General features: G+C 33.0%; 1 protein-coding gene across 4 annotated transcripts in view; it reads right to left on the bottom strand.

Moving 5' to 3' along the window:
- PRKG1 (protein kinase cGMP-dependent 1) overlaps positions 1-19184 on the bottom strand; it is a 1318464-nt gene that overhangs the window by 115494 nt on the left and 1183786 nt on the right. For all 4 annotated transcript variants that reach the window (XM_055274328.1, XM_055274327.2, XM_055274331.2 and 1 more), the window contains one exon: positions 15933-16007. In XM_055274328.1, the coding sequence (XP_055130303.1) occupies positions 15933-16007 (75 nt within the window). The remainder of the gene's footprint in view (positions 1-15932; positions 16008-19184) is intronic.

The raw sequence follows: 19184 nt of genomic DNA, 5'->3' as shown, positions 1-19184 counted from the left end.
TGTTACAAAATTCTCAAAATATTAAAAAATTTTAAATTATATGAAGTATCTTATCTGACCACATGGAGTAAAATTATAAATCAATTAACAGGAGGAACATTTTAAACTATAAAAATGTGTACAAATTAAACTACATCCTACTGAATGACAAATGAATGAAGAAAGAAATGTAAAATGAAATTTAAAAATTCCTTGAGACATACGAAAATAGAAACGCAACATAACCAAACTTATGGACCTATGGGACACAGCAAAGCATTCTTAAGAAGCAAGTTGATGGCAAGAAATGCCTATATCAAAAAAACTTGAAATATTTCAAATAAACAATGTAATGATGCATCTCAAGGGACTAGAAAGGCAAGAACAAACCAAACCCCAAATTAGCAGAAGGGAAGAAACAGTAAATATCCGAGCAGTAATACATAACATTGAGACCAAAAAAAAGCAACACAAAACTCAATAAAACAAAATGTTGTTTTTTTGAAAAGATATACAAAATCAACAAACCATTACCTAGACTAAGGAAAAAAAAAAGAACCAAATAAATGAAATAAGAGGTGGTAAAAGAGACATCACAATAGAGACCACAGAAATACAAAGGATCATAAGAGTTTTTTATGAGCAACTATACATCAGTAAATTTGAAAACCTAGAGAAAATGGATAAGTTCCTGGACACATAAAATCTATCAAGACTGAAAGCCTCAAAATTTCAAAAACCTTAACAGACCAATAACAAGTAATGAGATCAAATCAGTAATAAAAGTAAGGGACAAGAGAGCTTTATCACTGAATTCCACCAAACATTTAAAGAAGACTTAATATCAATTATTCTCAAAATATTCCAAAAATGGAAGTGGAGAGAACTCTTCCTAACTCATTCTATGAAGTAAGCATAACCCTGATGTCAAAACCAGACAAGGACACGATCAAGAAATTAATCTGCAGGCAAATATCCCTGATGAACGTAGACATAAACATCTTCAATAAAATGTAGCAAACTGAATCCAACAATACATCAAAAAAATAATACACCATGATCAAATGGGATTTTTTTCCAGAAATGCAAGAATGGTTTAAAATATGCAAATAAATAAATGTCATACATACCATCAACAGAATGAAGGATAAAAAAACTTATGGTTATCTCAGATGCAGAAAAAGCATCTGAGAAAATTCAACATCCCTTCATAATATAAACTCTCAATAAATTACTTACAGAATGAACATACTTCAACACAATAAAGGCCATATATGACAGTCACCTAACATACTGAATAGGTAAAATCTGAAACTTTTCCTTTAAGACCTGGAATAAGACAAGGATACTCAACCTCACCAATCTTTTTCAACATAGTACTGGAAGTCCTAGCCAGAGCAATTAGGCAAGAGAAGCAAATAAAGGGCATCCAAATTGGAAAGGAGGAAATCATACTGTCCCTGTTTACAAGCCTTGCAGAGGGCATGATCTTATATAGAGAAAAACTACAGACTCCACTAAAAAACTCTTAACATTAATCAATGAATTCAGTAAAGTTGCAGGATACAAAATTAACATAAAAAAATCAATAACATTTCTATATACATACGATAAACTAGCTGAGAAAGAAATAAAGAAGGCAATTCTATTTACAATAGCTACAATAAAATAAAATACCTGGAATAAATTCACCAAAGGAGGTGAAAGTCCTCTACAATGAAAACTCCAAAGCACTGATGAAAAAAACTAAGATACAAACTGAAAGACATCTTATGCTCATGGATCAGAATTAATACTGTTAAAATGTTCATACTAGCCAAAGCAATCTATGGATTTAATGCAATCCCTATCAAAATATCAATAACCTTCTTCACAGAAAAATAAATAAAAATCTTAAAATTTGTAAGGAACTGTAAAAGATCTTGAATAGCTAAAGCAATCCTGGTGGTGGGTGGTAGGGTAGACCTGAAGGCATCACACTGCCAGACTGCAAAATACACTACAAAGCTGAAGTAACCAAAACAGCATGAAACTGGCATAATAAAAGACACAGAAAAAATAGAACAGACTAGAGAACTCAAAATTAATCCTCTTATCTATAGCCAACTGATTTTTCACAAAGGTGCCAAGACCACTAACTGGAGAAAGAATAGTCCCTTCAATAAATGGTGCTAGGAAAACTGGATACCAATATGCAGAATGAAACTAGACTTCCACCTCTCACCCTACAAAAAAAAAAAAAAAAAAAAAAAAAAAGTAAAAAGAAAAAGAAAGAAAAAACTCAAAATGGATCAAAGATCTAAATGTAAGACCTCAAACTCTATAATAAAATACTGAGAAATGCTTCAAGACATCAGCCTAGGAAAAGATTTTTTGAATAAGGCCTCAAAAACACAGGCAACAGAAGTGAAAATAAACAAATACACTTATATCAATCTGAACAGCTTCTGCACAGTAAAGGAAACAATCAACAGAGTGAAAAGATAACTTAAAGAATGAGAGAAAATATCTGCAAACTATTCATCCAATAGGGCATTACTATCTAAAATACACAAGGAACTCAAACATCTCAACAGCAAAAACCAAACAATGCGATTAAAAAATGGGCAAAGGATTTGAACAGATACTTTTCAACAGAAGACATACAAATGGCCAACAAATATATGAAGAAATGCTCAACATAACCAATCATCAGGGAAATGAGAATCAAAACCACAATGAGATATCTTTTTACTCCAGTTAGAATAGCTTTTATCAAAAAGACAAAAAATAACAAATGGTTGTGAGGATACAGAGAAAAAGGAACTCTTGTATACCGTTGGTGGGAATGTAAACTAGAATATCCACTACGGAGAACAGTATGGAGTTTCATGAAAAAAACTAAAAAGAAAACAACTATATGATCCAGCAATCCCACTACTGGGCATTTAACCAAAGAAAAGGAAATCAGTATATTGAACAGACATCTGTCTCCCCATGTTTATTGCAGTACTATTCACAATAGCCAAGATATGGAATCAACCTGGGTGTTGATATGGATTCAAAAACAGATGAATGGATATAGAAAATGTGGTATATATACAAAATAGAATATTATTCAGTCATGAAAATGGAATTCTATTGTTTGTGGCAATATAGATGGAACTGAAGGACATTATGTTAAGTGAAATAAGCCAGAAACAGAAAGTGTACACTGCATGTTCTCACTCATATGTGGAGGCTAAAAACAAAATTGATCACATAGAATTAAAAAGTCAAACAAAGGAAACTAGGAACTGGAAAAATTAGCAGAAAATGGCGGACAAGGAGAGTTATTAAAGGACACAGAATTGCAGCTCGATAGGAGGAATATATTCTAATGTTCTATACCATTGTAGGATGACATAGTTAATGATAGTTTCAAATAGCTAAAGGTTGATATTGAATGTTCCCAACACAGAGAAATCATAAATGTTGGAGATTATGAATATGCTAATCACCCTGATCAGATCACTATACATTATATGTATTGGAACATCATTATATACCCCATACATATGAACAGTTATATATATCAATTAAAAATAAAGATGCATTGATATAAAAATGTAGATAAAAATAAAATTATATAAAGCAGATGTGTCTTGCCTTTGGTCATACTAAGGAACAATGACATATGATCATTCTTTTTTGAACATTATCTAGGAATATATGTGCTTCATTATTTGGAAATATATGTCGCTGGGAATATGTGTGCTTCTTGGAGGAGGAAGCATTTTTACTTAATTTTTATGATTTCCTAGTGTGGCTTATGAATGAAATAAATAGCCAAAAAATATGAGCAACAGAGACACAACCCATATAATGCAATTATTTTTAATGCTATAGTTTTATACTATATTTTTGGTTTTTTAAAATTTGAAGTATGGTAATCACATCTTGATAAGTAATTAAATGCTTCTTTATAGTCCTTTTTTCTTAAATTCTCTCCCTGCTCCCCTCTATTCATTGGCATATAAAGTTATTGCTCTGATCACTCATGACAGTACAGAAGACAATATTAATATTAATCAATGTGTATGTCAACAACTTCCTGAAGAAAGAAGCTGATATACTCTCCTAGCTGTTGCTGTCACTCAAAAAAGCATCATCTGCTTATAAAGGTGTCACTTCTTCAATGGCCTTTTTTTTTTCTTTAACCTTAAGGCAACTTTTTGGAGCTCATGTGAAATGCAGAATTCTTATAAAGACTAAAGCATGTTCTTCATCATTAATTTAATTGTTTAAGTAATATCATAAAGTTAAGGGGCTTGAGGGGAAAAACCACGAGTCCTGTCACGAGGAGTTTACCAAAAAAAAAAAACAAAAAAAAACACTGATTACTAGCTTACTAGCATAGTGAGTAAGAGAATTAGATTTGGGAAAACAACTTCCTGAAAGATATTGTGACATTTTGATAAGCCAATTTTAATACTATCACAGGCACACTGGGCTGAACCAAATTTTCAGGGTCATTTCAACAAAATCTTAGTAAAACTGATGAGTAATTAGATAAAGACCCAATGACTCATACTTTTCCAGGTCCTTCAACTGAAAGTGGTCTTAAATTGATCATTTTAAGAAGCTGCCTTATCCTCTTTTCAAGGACTTGAGGATTATTATTCTTCAATATGCTCAATTAGTAATGTATCTAGGTTTTCTAAAATGTTTGTACAGTTTTTGAATATTAGAGCAGTAGCTTTTGTCTTTTATCTCTACATGTCTGATATATTAGGGAACAGGCTGGCTGCCTGAAGTAATTAATAGAGTTTATAAAGTTGACTAATGCTTGCAATTTATGCATTAGAGGAAAATGGTGTGATACATGTAAATGTCTCTGAGCACCAGTCATGCTTCACTTCTACATCTCATCTTCCTCAAATAGCAAGTTAAAGATCTAAATTCATATAGTATATTATGTTCATTGTATCAAAACAATTTATGCTACAATTTAAATCCATTATTTAAAAATTACTTCTTTCTAAAAGGATTCATGGGGGAAATATTAGTATAACATTTTCTAGTTTCAAAAGTAGTCTATAATTTTCTAATGGCATTTTATTGAAAGATAGCAGGGCTTATTATCATATCTAAATGCCATATTTGAAAGAAAATTGTATAATGATGAAAATGAAAAATGCTTTTTCTAAAGGCTTAATTACTATGATTATCAAAATGAGCTTCAAGCAATACTACACAATTTGATAAAAAATTTTTGAATAAAGCAAGCACCTTAACAGCAATATTTTATGAGGACATATAACTTAGTAACCTTTGTTACAACATAGACTTATAAATTATTCCATGATCCTTAAGAGCCTATTTTCTGTTGACAGAGATATCCTCATTATAAATTTAGAAAATCAGCAAAGACAAAAATATTGTTTCTATAAAAGGGAGTTATGATTCCAAAAGAATGCCTTGTTAGTGTGCACATTCTAAGCATCTTAGAAGCCTAAAGCCAAAAATTAGAAAGGATTTCAAGATTGTTATTTTTACAGTTTGGGAAACAGGGTCCAAGGGGCCAGGGTGCTTGTTCAAGTTCACATGAAGTTAGTGGCTATGCTGTAACTAAGGCTTGCTCTCCAAACTCCCAGTTACTACTACTACTCACTATGTAAATATATATGGCCTCATCAGAGGGAGCCCTTCAGCACTTCTAGCCTTGCTCTCACTCACTAGGTTCAAATATTTTATCTCTAGAGTGGCTCAACCTTACTTGCAAAGCAGTTTTAGAATTATGCTACATGCTATATTCACTCCAATAATAGAGACTGCCTTCACTTAAGAAGAAAAGGAATTGTAGACAGAGATAATTATTTTTCAAATGAAACTACTGAGAACACAAAGGGATATAAAAGGTATTATGCTTTTCTGCTTTTAAAAAGTACTGTGTTGTAAATAGGCTTTATATATCAAGCTATTGAAAAGAAACATGTATCGGGCTGTTCTCTGGGGGCTCTGGAGAGGCTAAGGTAATTGCCATACAGGACCAAAGTATCCACAGAATTTAAAGAGCTCCTGACGTTTTGAAAGTAATTTTCAATTGTCATTACTTAATACAGCAATGGTGGAAAGGAAGCATCTTTATTTTTTGGAAGAAGGAAACAGAGTCAGCAATCAAGTAGCTTGTCGGTTTTCACCAAGCAAGTCAGCAGCACTAGAATTTTCAATTATCTGTAGTCCTCTTCTCTGTCGATTAGAAAAGGCTGCATGCAAGGACATACTGGGATTCACATTTATAAAGTCTTCTTACCTAGAGAGTCTCAAAGATAAGCGCTGCAGAGCAAAAATTAGCAAACGGCCTTTGAGAGTTTTAAAATTTTTAATAAAAGAAAAATACTTCTATTCAAGGCCGAGTAGTTTTGTCCTGAAAATCTTTTTTTAAAAAGAGCAACTGAATCAGTCTCACTGCATTTGAAAGAGCACTGTACTTTGATACTCTCTGTAGTCACAAATCATGCTGAAGTATTAATCTATCAGCATTGGTGGCCTTAGAAACCATTGTATACTTCTGCCTAGCCTGATTACATGTAATAGAATTTAAAACAAAAACAGCTCTTGAAAGACTGAAAGCCAGCTTATTAGTTCAGGGCCCACTGCAGAAATTTTTTCGTCCCCTATACTTTGTCCGGAAATAAAATAGAAAATATTTTTTATTGCTGAGAAAATGGGGCTGCCTTCTGACCACTCACCCTGCAGAAAGTCAGCAAGTTCTAATTCTGGTTTGAGGGCTATTTCACAATGCTATTCTCAGTGTTTCTTCTATTTAATTGACATGTCGTTCCCATTTTGGAAGAGGATATTGCTCACTTGAATTCTTTCCATAGGGGAAAACAATTTTCCAGGATCATTTCCCTGAGAATTGCTTAGATCAAGACCAAGTTGTCTTAAATAAATTGTTGATAAGATTATGGGAATACCAGAATCTTCACTTGAAAATGTCAGGAAAAAAAAAAACCAACCAACAAACAAAAAAACACCAATAAGATAGCCCCAAATTTCAGTCAGCGTGTTCAAAACAGCAACCCCTGTGTACTCAACTGTGCATTTAGAAACCTCCTGTTTGCTAGATGCTAGCTGACCCTGAGGCATTTCAGAAGATGTTACTAAACAATGCAGACCTAGGTCCTGATTTATATAGCCTCAGGTGCTTTGAGAGGCATTTGATGAGTGCATTTTCAAAGGCCTGAACAACAGCAGCCGTTCTCTCTGAAAGCCGAAGCGCAACCTCTCTGTGACAGGCAGAATCAGTTACTAAAGGGTTGTCTCTGCTAATGAAATGTAATGAGAGAACATCTTTTATTGCTGTCACACAGTGTCAAACAAGAAGGCTCATCACCAAAAGTAATCCTGAAAATATCAGACAGTCTTAAATGTTTCTTTGCAAATAAATTTGTAAACAGGAGGGCTTGAAAATCAATGAGGACTAATTATGGAAATAGAAGTAAAATATTTAAGGACTATTCCATCAAAGAGCCAAAACAGTGGTACACAGGTAGGCAATACTCCCTACAGTTCTTGCAGAGTGTCGATGGAGTGGAGAGGGGGGTGATTGTGGTACTTCTTTTTTTAGTGGCAATAAGTGAGAGCCAGCCCTGCAGCCACTAATGTTTTTGTGCATCTCTCTCTTGTCAGTGCACTGATAAGGGTCCTGTTTTGCATACTAGCCTTATCTCTGGTTCACTACCATTGATACATCTTTCTTCTTTACTTCTAATATTTTCTTCCTATATTATGTGAATCTATTATGAATGTCCTTTTTGGGGATAAGGCAGAGAATATGTGAACAATTTAGGTGCATGATGAGGAGAGCAGAGCAGAACAAGATGGTCATTACAAGGTGGGTTTTTATTAAGTTTTTGGCAAATTTGGGCCTTCTTTCTTAGTGTCCTTCTTTATTCTTTGTCCTCAGAGGAAGGCTTAAGCGATCCTTGCAGGAAAAATCGTTTATGTACAAATTTATACTACAATATTGAGAAAATCTTTTTATTCCTCTTAGGAGAATTTATTATTTTTATAGGTTCTTTAGAGAGAGGGCAATGCTTTAAACTAAGGGAATGCTACTTAGTATAAGACTGAAGAGTAATGACCTTCTTAACCAAGAAATAACATCACAAAGTGGTATAAACCTTATCTGTGGAGATGGTCTCACTCTTAACCTTTGAAGAGGTCTGCCTTTGTCATGAAGTTCAAAGGACCTGAGACCCACTTGCTCAGTCTTAAACTCTCTTCTCTACTAGATTTAACATGCTCATATCTCTATCAATACTGAAGATCCATAATCTTCCATTTACACATTTCTGGCAATTTTACTTAAATGTCTTATTATTTGGTGTAAGCTCACTGACTCCTGTTTCTGAAAATTAGATTCATTTGTAGCCTTTGCGGTGGGGGGCTCCATCCCTACCACTCCATTGTGAAATGAAACTGAACCCACTGGTTTGCTAAAACCAATTTGTTAAGTAACATACTAGAATTCTCAGCAACATGTAATATTGTTTCTTCCCCCATTCTTGAAGCACACTGCTGTAGACTGTGCACTGCCTCCTACCTAAATTTGTGTGTGGAAACCTAATCCCCACTGTGATGGTGTCAGGAGGAAGAGCCTTTGGGAGGTTATTGGGTCATGAGGGCAAGTTCTCTGGAATGGGACTTAGTGCCCTTATAAAAGAGACCCCAGAGAGCTCTTGCTCCTTCTGCCACGTGAGGTTACAGTGAAAAGGCAGCTGTCTATATACCAGGAAATGGGCAGACATTTAATCTGCTGGTGCCTTGATCTTGGACTTCACAGCCTCCAGAACTCAGAAATAAATTTCTACTGTTTATAAGCCACTAAGTTTAGAGTATTTTGTTATAGCAGCCTGAACAAACTAAAACACATAGTCTGTTCTTGGTTTCTGTGCATGTGGTGTTCCTTCTACCTTTCATCTGTCCTTCTCAGCCTTTCTTTTCTTTAATTTTTGCCAAATTCTTCTTTCTTCTCTAACCTTTAAATGCCAACATTCACCAAGAATCAATCCTCAGTGCCATGCTCCTCTCACTAATTTCTATCTTATCCACAGCTATAATTACTATCTACCATCGAAATGTTCATTATTCTCAAATTGATAACAATCTTTTCTCTGAGCACCAGACCTGCCTAACCATATCTCAAAAGTACCTCATTTAAACTGTCAAAAAATCAGTTCATGATCACCCTACTCTCCAAACCTGGGAACCATATAATCCTTCTCTACCTTAGTGAATTCCATCACTTCTCTCCAACATTCAGACCAAAACTCTTTGCATTTTCCCTGACCTTTTCCTCCTTCATCACCTATATCTATTTCCTGCAGACCTGCTGGCTTTGCCACCTAAATATCTCTCAAATGCTTTTTTTTTTTTTTAACTCACATTGTCCTCACTCTATTCCTGTCTACTATCAGCTTTAACATGAAAAATATTCTGATTATTCTCCCTGCTTTCAATGTACATCCCTTTGATCACAAAGACAAGAGTGCCCAGTTTTAATATAAACCAACTCATCTCATTTGCCAGCTTAGAAGTCTGATGTGATTTCCTCATTTCTTAATGTGGCTTACAAAGTCTTGTGAGATTTGGTCTCTGTCCTTCTCTCCTTTCTGATCTTCTTCTCTCTTTTGTTCTAGGTCTCAGACATATTGCTACTTTAGTTCCTTGACTATATAATGTTGCTTCCTACTTTGAGGGCTTTTTCCACGCTGTTCCTCTATGTAAAATGCTTTCCATTTATTCCTCCAGCTAGAATGCTCTCCATACCTCCTTGTTTAACTAATACCAACTAATTCTTGCCTAGCCAGCACCAGCTAATTCTTCAGAATTCAGGCCACATCTAGTTAAAATGTCACTTCCCCTAAGAAGACTTCCCAGAAAGATTAACATATGCCTCAGTCCCTCACTGGACCATAAGCTCCATTAAGGCAAGAAACTCATCTATTTTATTCATTGTTTCATATGCAGTATTTTGTAGGCACATAGAAGATAACTGTTGAATAGATGAAAGCATATGAAGAAGTGAATGAACATGGGTGATGCTGGTGCATGAGGGACTACAGAGCCATTGCAAGGAGTCTTTAAATCTTTATGTATACTAAGGGATATTACAGATTAAAATCTATCTGTCCATGCTCATTTGGAGGCTTTACATAGATTTTGACAAGAGGAGTTAATAAAGAACAATATTGGGTATTATCAATCTAGATAAAAACTAAGTGCATTTACATATCTATAGTCATATAGTTGTCAGAACTTCCCATTGAAGGGCTTAGGTATGAATCCCTTTAGCCTTCAATACTGAAGGATGGAGCCTAGGGCAGCTGAACTAATTGGTGCAAAACACTGTACTCATTTTCTATGAATGTCACCACACAAAGTAGTTTGAAAAGCATCGCTAGATGGAATGTATTCAAAGGTGTTTTTGTTGTTTGGTGCTTTTTTTTTTCCTTAAAAGGTAGTTGAGATCTTACCTTTAAAAGCGAAATACACTGAATCAACAAGGCTACAACTTGAATCAGTCTAGAAGTCTAAGTTTCTATTCATTGGGTTGTCAGGTACCATTCAAATGATTTTCATGAAGAATATATAATAGTATTATAAATGTTTATAATATGAAGATGCTGATATGGTTTGAATATTTGTCCCCTCTAAATCTCATGTTAAAATGTGATCCATAGTGCTGGAGGTTGGGCCCGATGGGAAGTGTTTGGGTTATGGGGGTGGATCTCTTATGAATGGCTTGGTGCCATCCCCATTATAATAAGTGAGTTCTCCTTCTCTTAGTTCACAGAGTGAGAGCTGATGGTTTAAGAAAGCCTGGCATCTCCCTTGCTCCCTTTCTCTCCATGTGATATGCGTGCTCCCCTGTTGCCTTCTGCCATGACTGGAAGCTTCCAGTGGCCTCGCCAAGAACAGATGCCAGCACTATGCTTCCTGTACAGCCTGTAGAACCATGAACCAAATAAACCTCTTTTCTTCATAAATGACTGAGCCTTAGGTATTACTTTACAGCAATGCAAAACAGACTAACACAGACGTTAAATGGAATAAAGCAAGATATAAAATTGAAAATGGACTATAAGTACAACTGCAAAACACAAAGATAGGTAACAGCAGTTGTGTTTGGTTTAGATTGTTTTCATTTTCTTTCTCTATCTTGGCTTATATATATATATGTGTGTGTATGTATATACATACACATATACAGACATATATAGACATATATATATATATATATATATATATATATAGGCTTTTTTATTTGAAGAAATAGCTGTTTTGCCTGTAACTGCTGAGTATTCAGCAATTAAGACATCAAAGATACAAGCTATACACATATGTAAGAAATATTTAACAAAATATTTAAATTTTTTATATTACTGGATCATTATGAATTTTATAAGGCAAGCCTATAATACAGAGATATAACTCTATATTCAAATACTATTATCTCATAATAATTATTATAACTTATTCTTAGGACCAAACAGTGAAAGTATTCATTGAATTACATACCAGCTTCCCTACCGAACTGTAAGATGATCCTTGGTATTGGAAATGGTGTTTTCTATTTGGTGTGCACATTATAAAGCACAATGCCTGACTCATCATAAGTAAATTTCTGAATGCTTATTAAATGAATGAATACATATTATCAATAGAAAATATGTACCTCTCACCACACATGCTACCTTCTTCTCCAAATAAAATTCAGTGAACCTTAACTTTGATCTGATGTTGCCTCTTCTAATGTCTTTGTGATTATAATTTCCTATTTTAAAAAGAGAGGCCCTCAGTGGATAATTAGCAACAATCAAGAGAAGCTTAAGCATGCCATATAGGCAAAATTTCTGCCAAGAACAATTATCTTTGTAGAAAATATATCTCACGAGACAGACTGAGAGAACCTATCCTGCAGTAGAGGAGTTTTGAGAACCACTTCTGCTGGAACATTTCTCTCAAGCCAATCTTCCTAGACTATCTACCTGAGCTGAATGCCTGGTATGGTTTTACTGGGATGGTCTGTACATTTTGTGAAATCTTTCTGCAACTGAGCTTGATTATGCTACCATTTAAGTTTTTAAATGCCTCAACTTAATCAATCTTTACAGTCAGTCCTACTTTTTTTCGCTTCTTACCCAAATAGGCATAGTCAATGAGACTGTGGATAACTAACATCCATTTCCCATGGATAACTAACATAATCATTTTAGTCGAGTTTTAAGAAATATTAATCTTATCTTCCGTAGGTTTTGCAAAACATCAAGAAGACCCTAAACAAATAAAGCTTACAAAGTGGAGCCAAATTAACATTGTCTTTCTAAATGGTCAAGATATTTTGATCCTTATAAAAATTTAGAGGCATTAACAGAAATATCCCAGATTTTAGACAAATTAGAGCTGGTTCCTAGCCCCTGCAGCATTGGCAACCCTTATAAATTCCTTAAATACAAAGTGAAAGTATAAAGTAGTTAAGGGGAAGAAATTCAATACAGAGAAACAACAATGCTAATTCATATAGAGTTTTAAACTTGATAGTTCAACTAGAAAGCTTTCTCTAGGGAATAATTCACAGTTTGCCTTCTTTGAATGACAGGACACCTAATTAAGAGATACCTTACACTTCAGAAATCTTCCGATATTAATTATTTATTAGAAGGCTATAAAATACTAACAGTGTATAAGACACAACACTAACTCCTCCAGTATTTATTTATTTATTTGCTTATTTACTATTTGGCTGTTTTTAGGAATAAAGGTCACATTATCAGCCTCACTAGAATTTGGATCAAAGGTTTTAGACTTTTTCATCAAGCAATTACCGTTTTCTAAATAATAATCAATATTAAAAAACATGGACTATACATTCATTTGGGTTTAGTGTGAATTGAGCAGAAAATTCAAACAAAACTGTGCAGTTGAAATTTGCTAAGACAGTAGACATTAAGTGTTCTCACTACATACACACAAAAGCAACTATGTGAGGTGGTAGATGTGTTAATTAGTTTGATTGTGATAATCATTTCACAATGTATTCTTATATAGCAAATCATCACGTCATATACACTTTAATTGTATACAATTCTTATTTCTCAGTTACACCTCAGTAAAACTGGGGGGAAAGTATAAACATAATGGCTGTATTATAATCTATCAAATCAATGGTTTCAAATAGCAATATTTGAAACTACTTTGATGTAAGTAGTCATTTCATTGCCCTTCTTTCTTCTTTAATTAGAATTGAATTCTCTTTTAATCAAATGTTACTGTTTTATTAAAAATATTTTTATGAATGTTTTCTAGGCAAGGTTTAATTTCATAATATGCTTCTCAAGTAAAAGTATGTTGCTTACATAAGATTAGAGACTTCCTGTCCAAGTAAAATTGATCAACATAATAGACATGGAATCTGTAAATTCAATTATATATCAAATGTACTAAGGTATATTTCTAGTTATTTCTAGTGATATACTTTATTTATTTATTTATTATTTATTTATTTATTTTTGAGACAGAATTTTGCTCTGGTCGCCCAGGCTGGAGTGCAATGGCGCGATCTTGGCTCACTGCAACCTCCACCTCCCGGGTTCAAGTGATTCTCCTGCCTCAGGCTCCTGAGTAGCTGGGATTACAGGTGCCCACCACCATGTCTGGCTAAGTTTTGTATTTTTAGTAGCAACAGGGTTTCACCACGTTGGCCAGGCTGGTCTCAAACTCTTGACCTCAGGTGATCTGCCCATCTTGACCTCCCAAAGTGCTGGGATTAGAGGCATGAGCCTAGTGACATATGTTTATAACCTTTATAATTTACAAAGTATTTTTACACACTGCCATCAATTAAATCTCAAAAACGCCATTTTAAAAAGGTGAAAACTGAGATTGAGAGATAGGCGTTAATATTCATGACCAAAATCACTTGTCTGGTGATGACAGAGCCAGGAGCAGAATCCAAGGCTTCTGGCTTTCATTCAGGTTCATGTTTTTCATATTGACTGATTTTCTTCCAATGTTAAGAATTGTTGCCATATCTACCTCTAATTGTCTGAATATCTGAATTTCATTGTTTCAGTTTTTCTTACTTACTACTTTTAACTGAAGTATGTGCAAGTGAATCTGTGAATGGCCAGAATTCAGGAGATGTACACACAGTTATCTTTACAAAGTCCATAGGACACTGAGAAACCTATGACTAACTCAGTCACTTCCCCATCACTGATCAATTTGAAGCATGATAGTGGCCTCGACTTTAAGTGGAATAAATAGGAGTTCTATAAAAACATTCATTAGAAAATCTTTCTAAAGTTTAATAGGAAAAATGAGATTAAACTTTCAAAGTTTAATAGAGAAGCAGCAAAAATACATTAGTCTACAAGACTCTTGAATTTTTCTGTTAATTAATAGTTGCTTAACTGGATCATACGTGAATTTTTAAGATTACCATCAGTTGTTTTATATCTTTTATATATATATACACATATGCATATACATGTATATTTCATATTGTATAATATGATTATAATTATATAAATTGTAATACATATAAAATTACATATATACTATATGTAAATTATATATGAGATGTATATATATAATGACCAATGAGACCCTTAACTGAATACACATACACACACACACATACACACACACAAACACATGAAAAGATAAGCTGACATAAATTATAAAAGTATGAATTTTGTCACATACCAAAAAAATTCCTATAGGAATAGAACCCAACCATAACAAAGGCCATTGTACAACTTTAAAAACTGATAAGGTACCTTAAATGGCCCCCTTTCCCACCTCAGTGGGATTATTATTAATACTAGAAACTAAAGTCTAAACTGAATATCAATGTACATTTTAGCCTGTTGAAATAAACCAGAACAATTAATACTAATTATCCAGAACATAGGCAGTCTCCGTGACTGCATGGAGTCTGGTGTTAACAACTGGCCTGTGTAACTTCCTAAGCAAACCTTAGCAGAGGCACTGCAGGCATTTGACCTCAGGGTTATACAGAGCATACAGAGGAGAAATTGTGAATATTTTCATATAGCTTTGAAAATAACATAATTTTATTGGGTTAACATGGAATATAATTCTTAATATTTTAGTTCTAGGACAAATTTTTAATCTTCATGGATTCTCAAAGCAAAATACATTATTTTACTTCTTTTGATTTTTAGGTTACTACAAAATCAACAGATCAAATTTTGGCCCTGAACTATCTGTTTAATGCTAACTGTTGTCAATTTAATCTTTTAGGTATGCTATATGCTATTAAATACTAGTTACATTAGGGGAAAGAGGGGAGGATTATATAGATTACTGGTATTTTAAAAATAATAATTTTGCAGAAAAAGCTAATATCAACATACTTTAAATCTTTGTCAAAAAACATTGTTTTAATCAAATTATTCTTGTAGACGGAATTGTATTTTTATACAACATCATACTTAATGGGATATTTACCATCTCATATCATTCTCATATTAGTAACATCAAAGCTCAATGTAATGATGAATTAGCACAGGGAAATATTTCTAGCCTTATTATTTTTGATACAATTCCACAAGCAACTATGGAACACAACCACCATTTGTTCAGAAAGTATTTTCTGGAGGACAAACAACACATTTACATTTAATTGTTTATATTAGATTTTAAAATAAGCATTTTTTCTTGCTGAGATTATCGTCATCACAAAATTGAAGCTTTGTGTTTGAAGAGAGACATACTCCTAGGTAAGCATACCATGCAATAATTATCTTGAAGAGTTTGCTTCTTTCTCTCTCAAGTAATTAGTTGTTTCCTGTCAGAGTATTGGGCTGTGTCAAGTCCAACAAAATATTTGATCTTATTTCTATTCAAAATAATTTTTCAATCAAAATTAAGGCCAAAGGAAAAAAGTCACTTACTTTGCTTTAGCTTCTGCATCTTCATATGCTTTATTAGAAACATCATCCAGCCCTCCAATCAAATGTTTGAAAGAGCTGTCAGACGAAAAAAGCACAGTGATTAGAGTAAATCTTCTGCAAAGTAGTAACAATGGCAACCTAGTCAATGATATAGTGAAACAATCTAAAGACATCTAAATAAAAGTAAATTCAAACACTTAACCTAAGTACATTATTAAGAAGCATGTCAGATATTTTTCCTGACTAGAATATAAACTCTATGAGATTAGGGACTTCTACCTTATTCGACAATACAGTTGCCAACACATAAACAAATCTGGCAACCATATCTGGCAAAAGCAGATATTCAAATAATTGTTTGGAATAAAGTCTGTGACACACTAAATGATATACATCACAAAATTAATGAGTCAATTAAAATACTGAAATGACAGCAAGATCTACCAATTATGGACTGCCTCCTATATGCCAGGTACTGTTATTTAAATTACCACTAACATATATTAATTACAATTCTCAAACAAATTCTGAAAAACAAGCATCATTATCTCCACTTAACAAAATAGTAAACTAATGTTCACAGGCAAAATAAATACGCAGAATACAGGAAAACAAAAGGGGAAGATCACAGAAAAATTAACTCATTTTGGAAGAGTAAAAAACCAACTTTAGCATAAAACCGGAGGAGTGATTTAACTGCTTAAACCCAATCTATTCAATATCCTACTATGCACCTGGAGCTGTATTCAGCCTTCTAAAGTGAAGCATCATCAATTCTGTCACTAAAATAGTAAATATTATAGTGCCAACACAAAATGAATACACACATGTATACCAGAATCGCCCTTGAAAACTACTGAATACAACCAGATACAGTAACTCTTACTGTACACTACATTCTAGCAACTACTGAACTGGAATGAAGGAAAGAAAAAAGTGAAAGTCTATACTCAGAAGTCCCAGGACCCACATGATAATCAGATCCTCACTTACATGGTACTCATATGCCAGGCATTGCTATAAGTACTTTATATGTAATAACAAATACTTTAATAGTTCCAATGAGGTTTTTCAAAATAAAAGTTAATTCTTTTATTTTGAAATACTATGAGTTAGTATTATAACCTCCAATTATAATGGAGATAATTTTAAAATACTGTAAGAAATTACATTTAATTTTAATCTTCTATCAGCTTAATACATGTAAATGGTTTGTGTGTTATGAGTATTAAACAATAAGTTATGCATGGTCAGGTCCTGAAACATAGTAAGGTGCTTGCTGACTTAAAATGTAAATGTTCCTTAATTGCTTTTACATATACTTTTTAATTTTGAAAAACTATAAAGAGGAACATGACACCCTTCTTGGGGCTGGGTGGAGGGGAAGGGAGTAGCTGTTACTTCAGACCTTTGGGTAATGAGCTCATTTAGGGTGCATGGTAACCAGAATGCTGAACCTCATACATGAACTATTTCTATACATAAAGGGACCCCAAAAAAGATTAGACAGAGACACGGGGAATCAAGAATCATATTCAAGAATATAAAGCTTTCTGTAATGAATTGTATTAATTCATGCCAAAACAAATGATTGCTAAATAGACAAATAATAGGCAACAGTCCTCAGAAAGTTTTCAAAAGTATATTACCAGTGATAAGTAATAAATATAATTTCCATAGTTGAAAAATATGTTCAAATATTATTTTTATCATTGTTCTTTACATGGTAAAATTTCCCACTTCCCCATAGAATGTCGTGGTCCTTACCTAAACTTAGAGGGAGTCTGAGTTTAGAGAATGTTCTTAAGGCTAGACGCGTTCACAACATAAAGTAAAGTATAATATTTCTTTTATTATAAATAGATAATATCTGGCTAATTTTCTGGGGTTTTTTTAGATAATAAGAAAACTTAAGCACAGTTTAAGTTCCTTGTGCAAGATGGATGCAATTTAGCAGCACATCCATCACTAGAATGTATATTCCATAATGCTTCTGTCCTTTATATTTGGATATTTACAATACAATGAAATCCAAAACATTATGAAAAGGTATTGAAAGAGAAGAATCAAATAGTATTATCTAGGAAAACCAAACAGCAATAATTACTAAAACTTAGTTTTTCAAATCCATGTCGATATATTAAGAGATTGTGTTATTAGGCATTTAAAACTCATAGTAATTCTGAGAGTTCAAGTAGTTTTTTTAAAAAAATCCTGTCTTCCTTCTATTATCTATTTGAATTAAGGACACTTTAAACAGGATAGCATATTACCAAAGAATTACAGAGTAAATTGATGATATATTTGACAAGAATTAAAACTTTTAACAAATTCTGTTCAACCCACTAAGCTAGATCAAAACTCCACAAAATATTATTTTGAAAATATACTTTGAAATTCTTAGCAAAATATATAAATGGCAAAGCATAGATATGGTTATGCTAGATGGAGTTTTAAAAGTAGAAACCATTTAATCATCCCAATGAGCTTAAAAATAAGTTCAGCTTGATTGGAAAAAAACACATTTTAAAACTCATAATATCATATCCCGTGACAAGTATCACATTAAAAAACAATGAACAAAAGTATTATTTGAAGTATAACTTTCTTCAGGTCTTCTTAAGTGTCCTTGATTTAAAATATGAACATTCTATGTTGTCCTAATGACCCAATATTTATTAATATTTCTTATGACTAGACAAAAAATGAGAAAGTAATATGTACCTACAAAAGACCTGTATAAATATTATAAAAACTATTTTTAAATTCAGTTCCCTTTAAATTTCATTTGAAATGTAATTGATTTTTGATTATAAAAAATTAAAACTGAATGAAGAAATTAAGAAATCACCCATAGGACTCCAACTACAAATGACTAGAGGAGGTATCTTTATATATTTCCTTTTACTTTTAATTTTTTTTGCATAGCTTTATTGTTGTTCATACTTGTAATCTTCATCGCTATGATTTTTAACTTAATATTATAGCATAAGTATTTACTTTTATTTTGAAAAACTCCTTAAGCAATATTTTAGTAGCTGAATACATCACAGATACTCAAATATACACACACATATACACACTTACAGTTGAAGGAGGAGTTGGAGATCTTTTATACAAATATCTTTATTCATGCTCTATATTATAAACATATGGAATTATTTTCAAAGTAAAAATACTCAGAACTATAATCTTGGCATTTGGAATTGGAACCACGTGTCCTTAATAAATAATCTTTACTTAGAAGACAAT

The sequence above is a fragment of the Symphalangus syndactylus genome, chromosome 4, assembly GCF_028878055.3.
Source record: "Symphalangus syndactylus isolate Jambi chromosome 4, NHGRI_mSymSyn1-v2.1_pri, whole genome shotgun sequence".
In the NCBI taxonomy this organism is placed as follows: domain Eukaryota; kingdom Metazoa; phylum Chordata; class Mammalia; order Primates; family Hylobatidae; genus Symphalangus; species Symphalangus syndactylus.
This window is presented reverse-complemented; position numbering and strand designations above follow the sequence as displayed.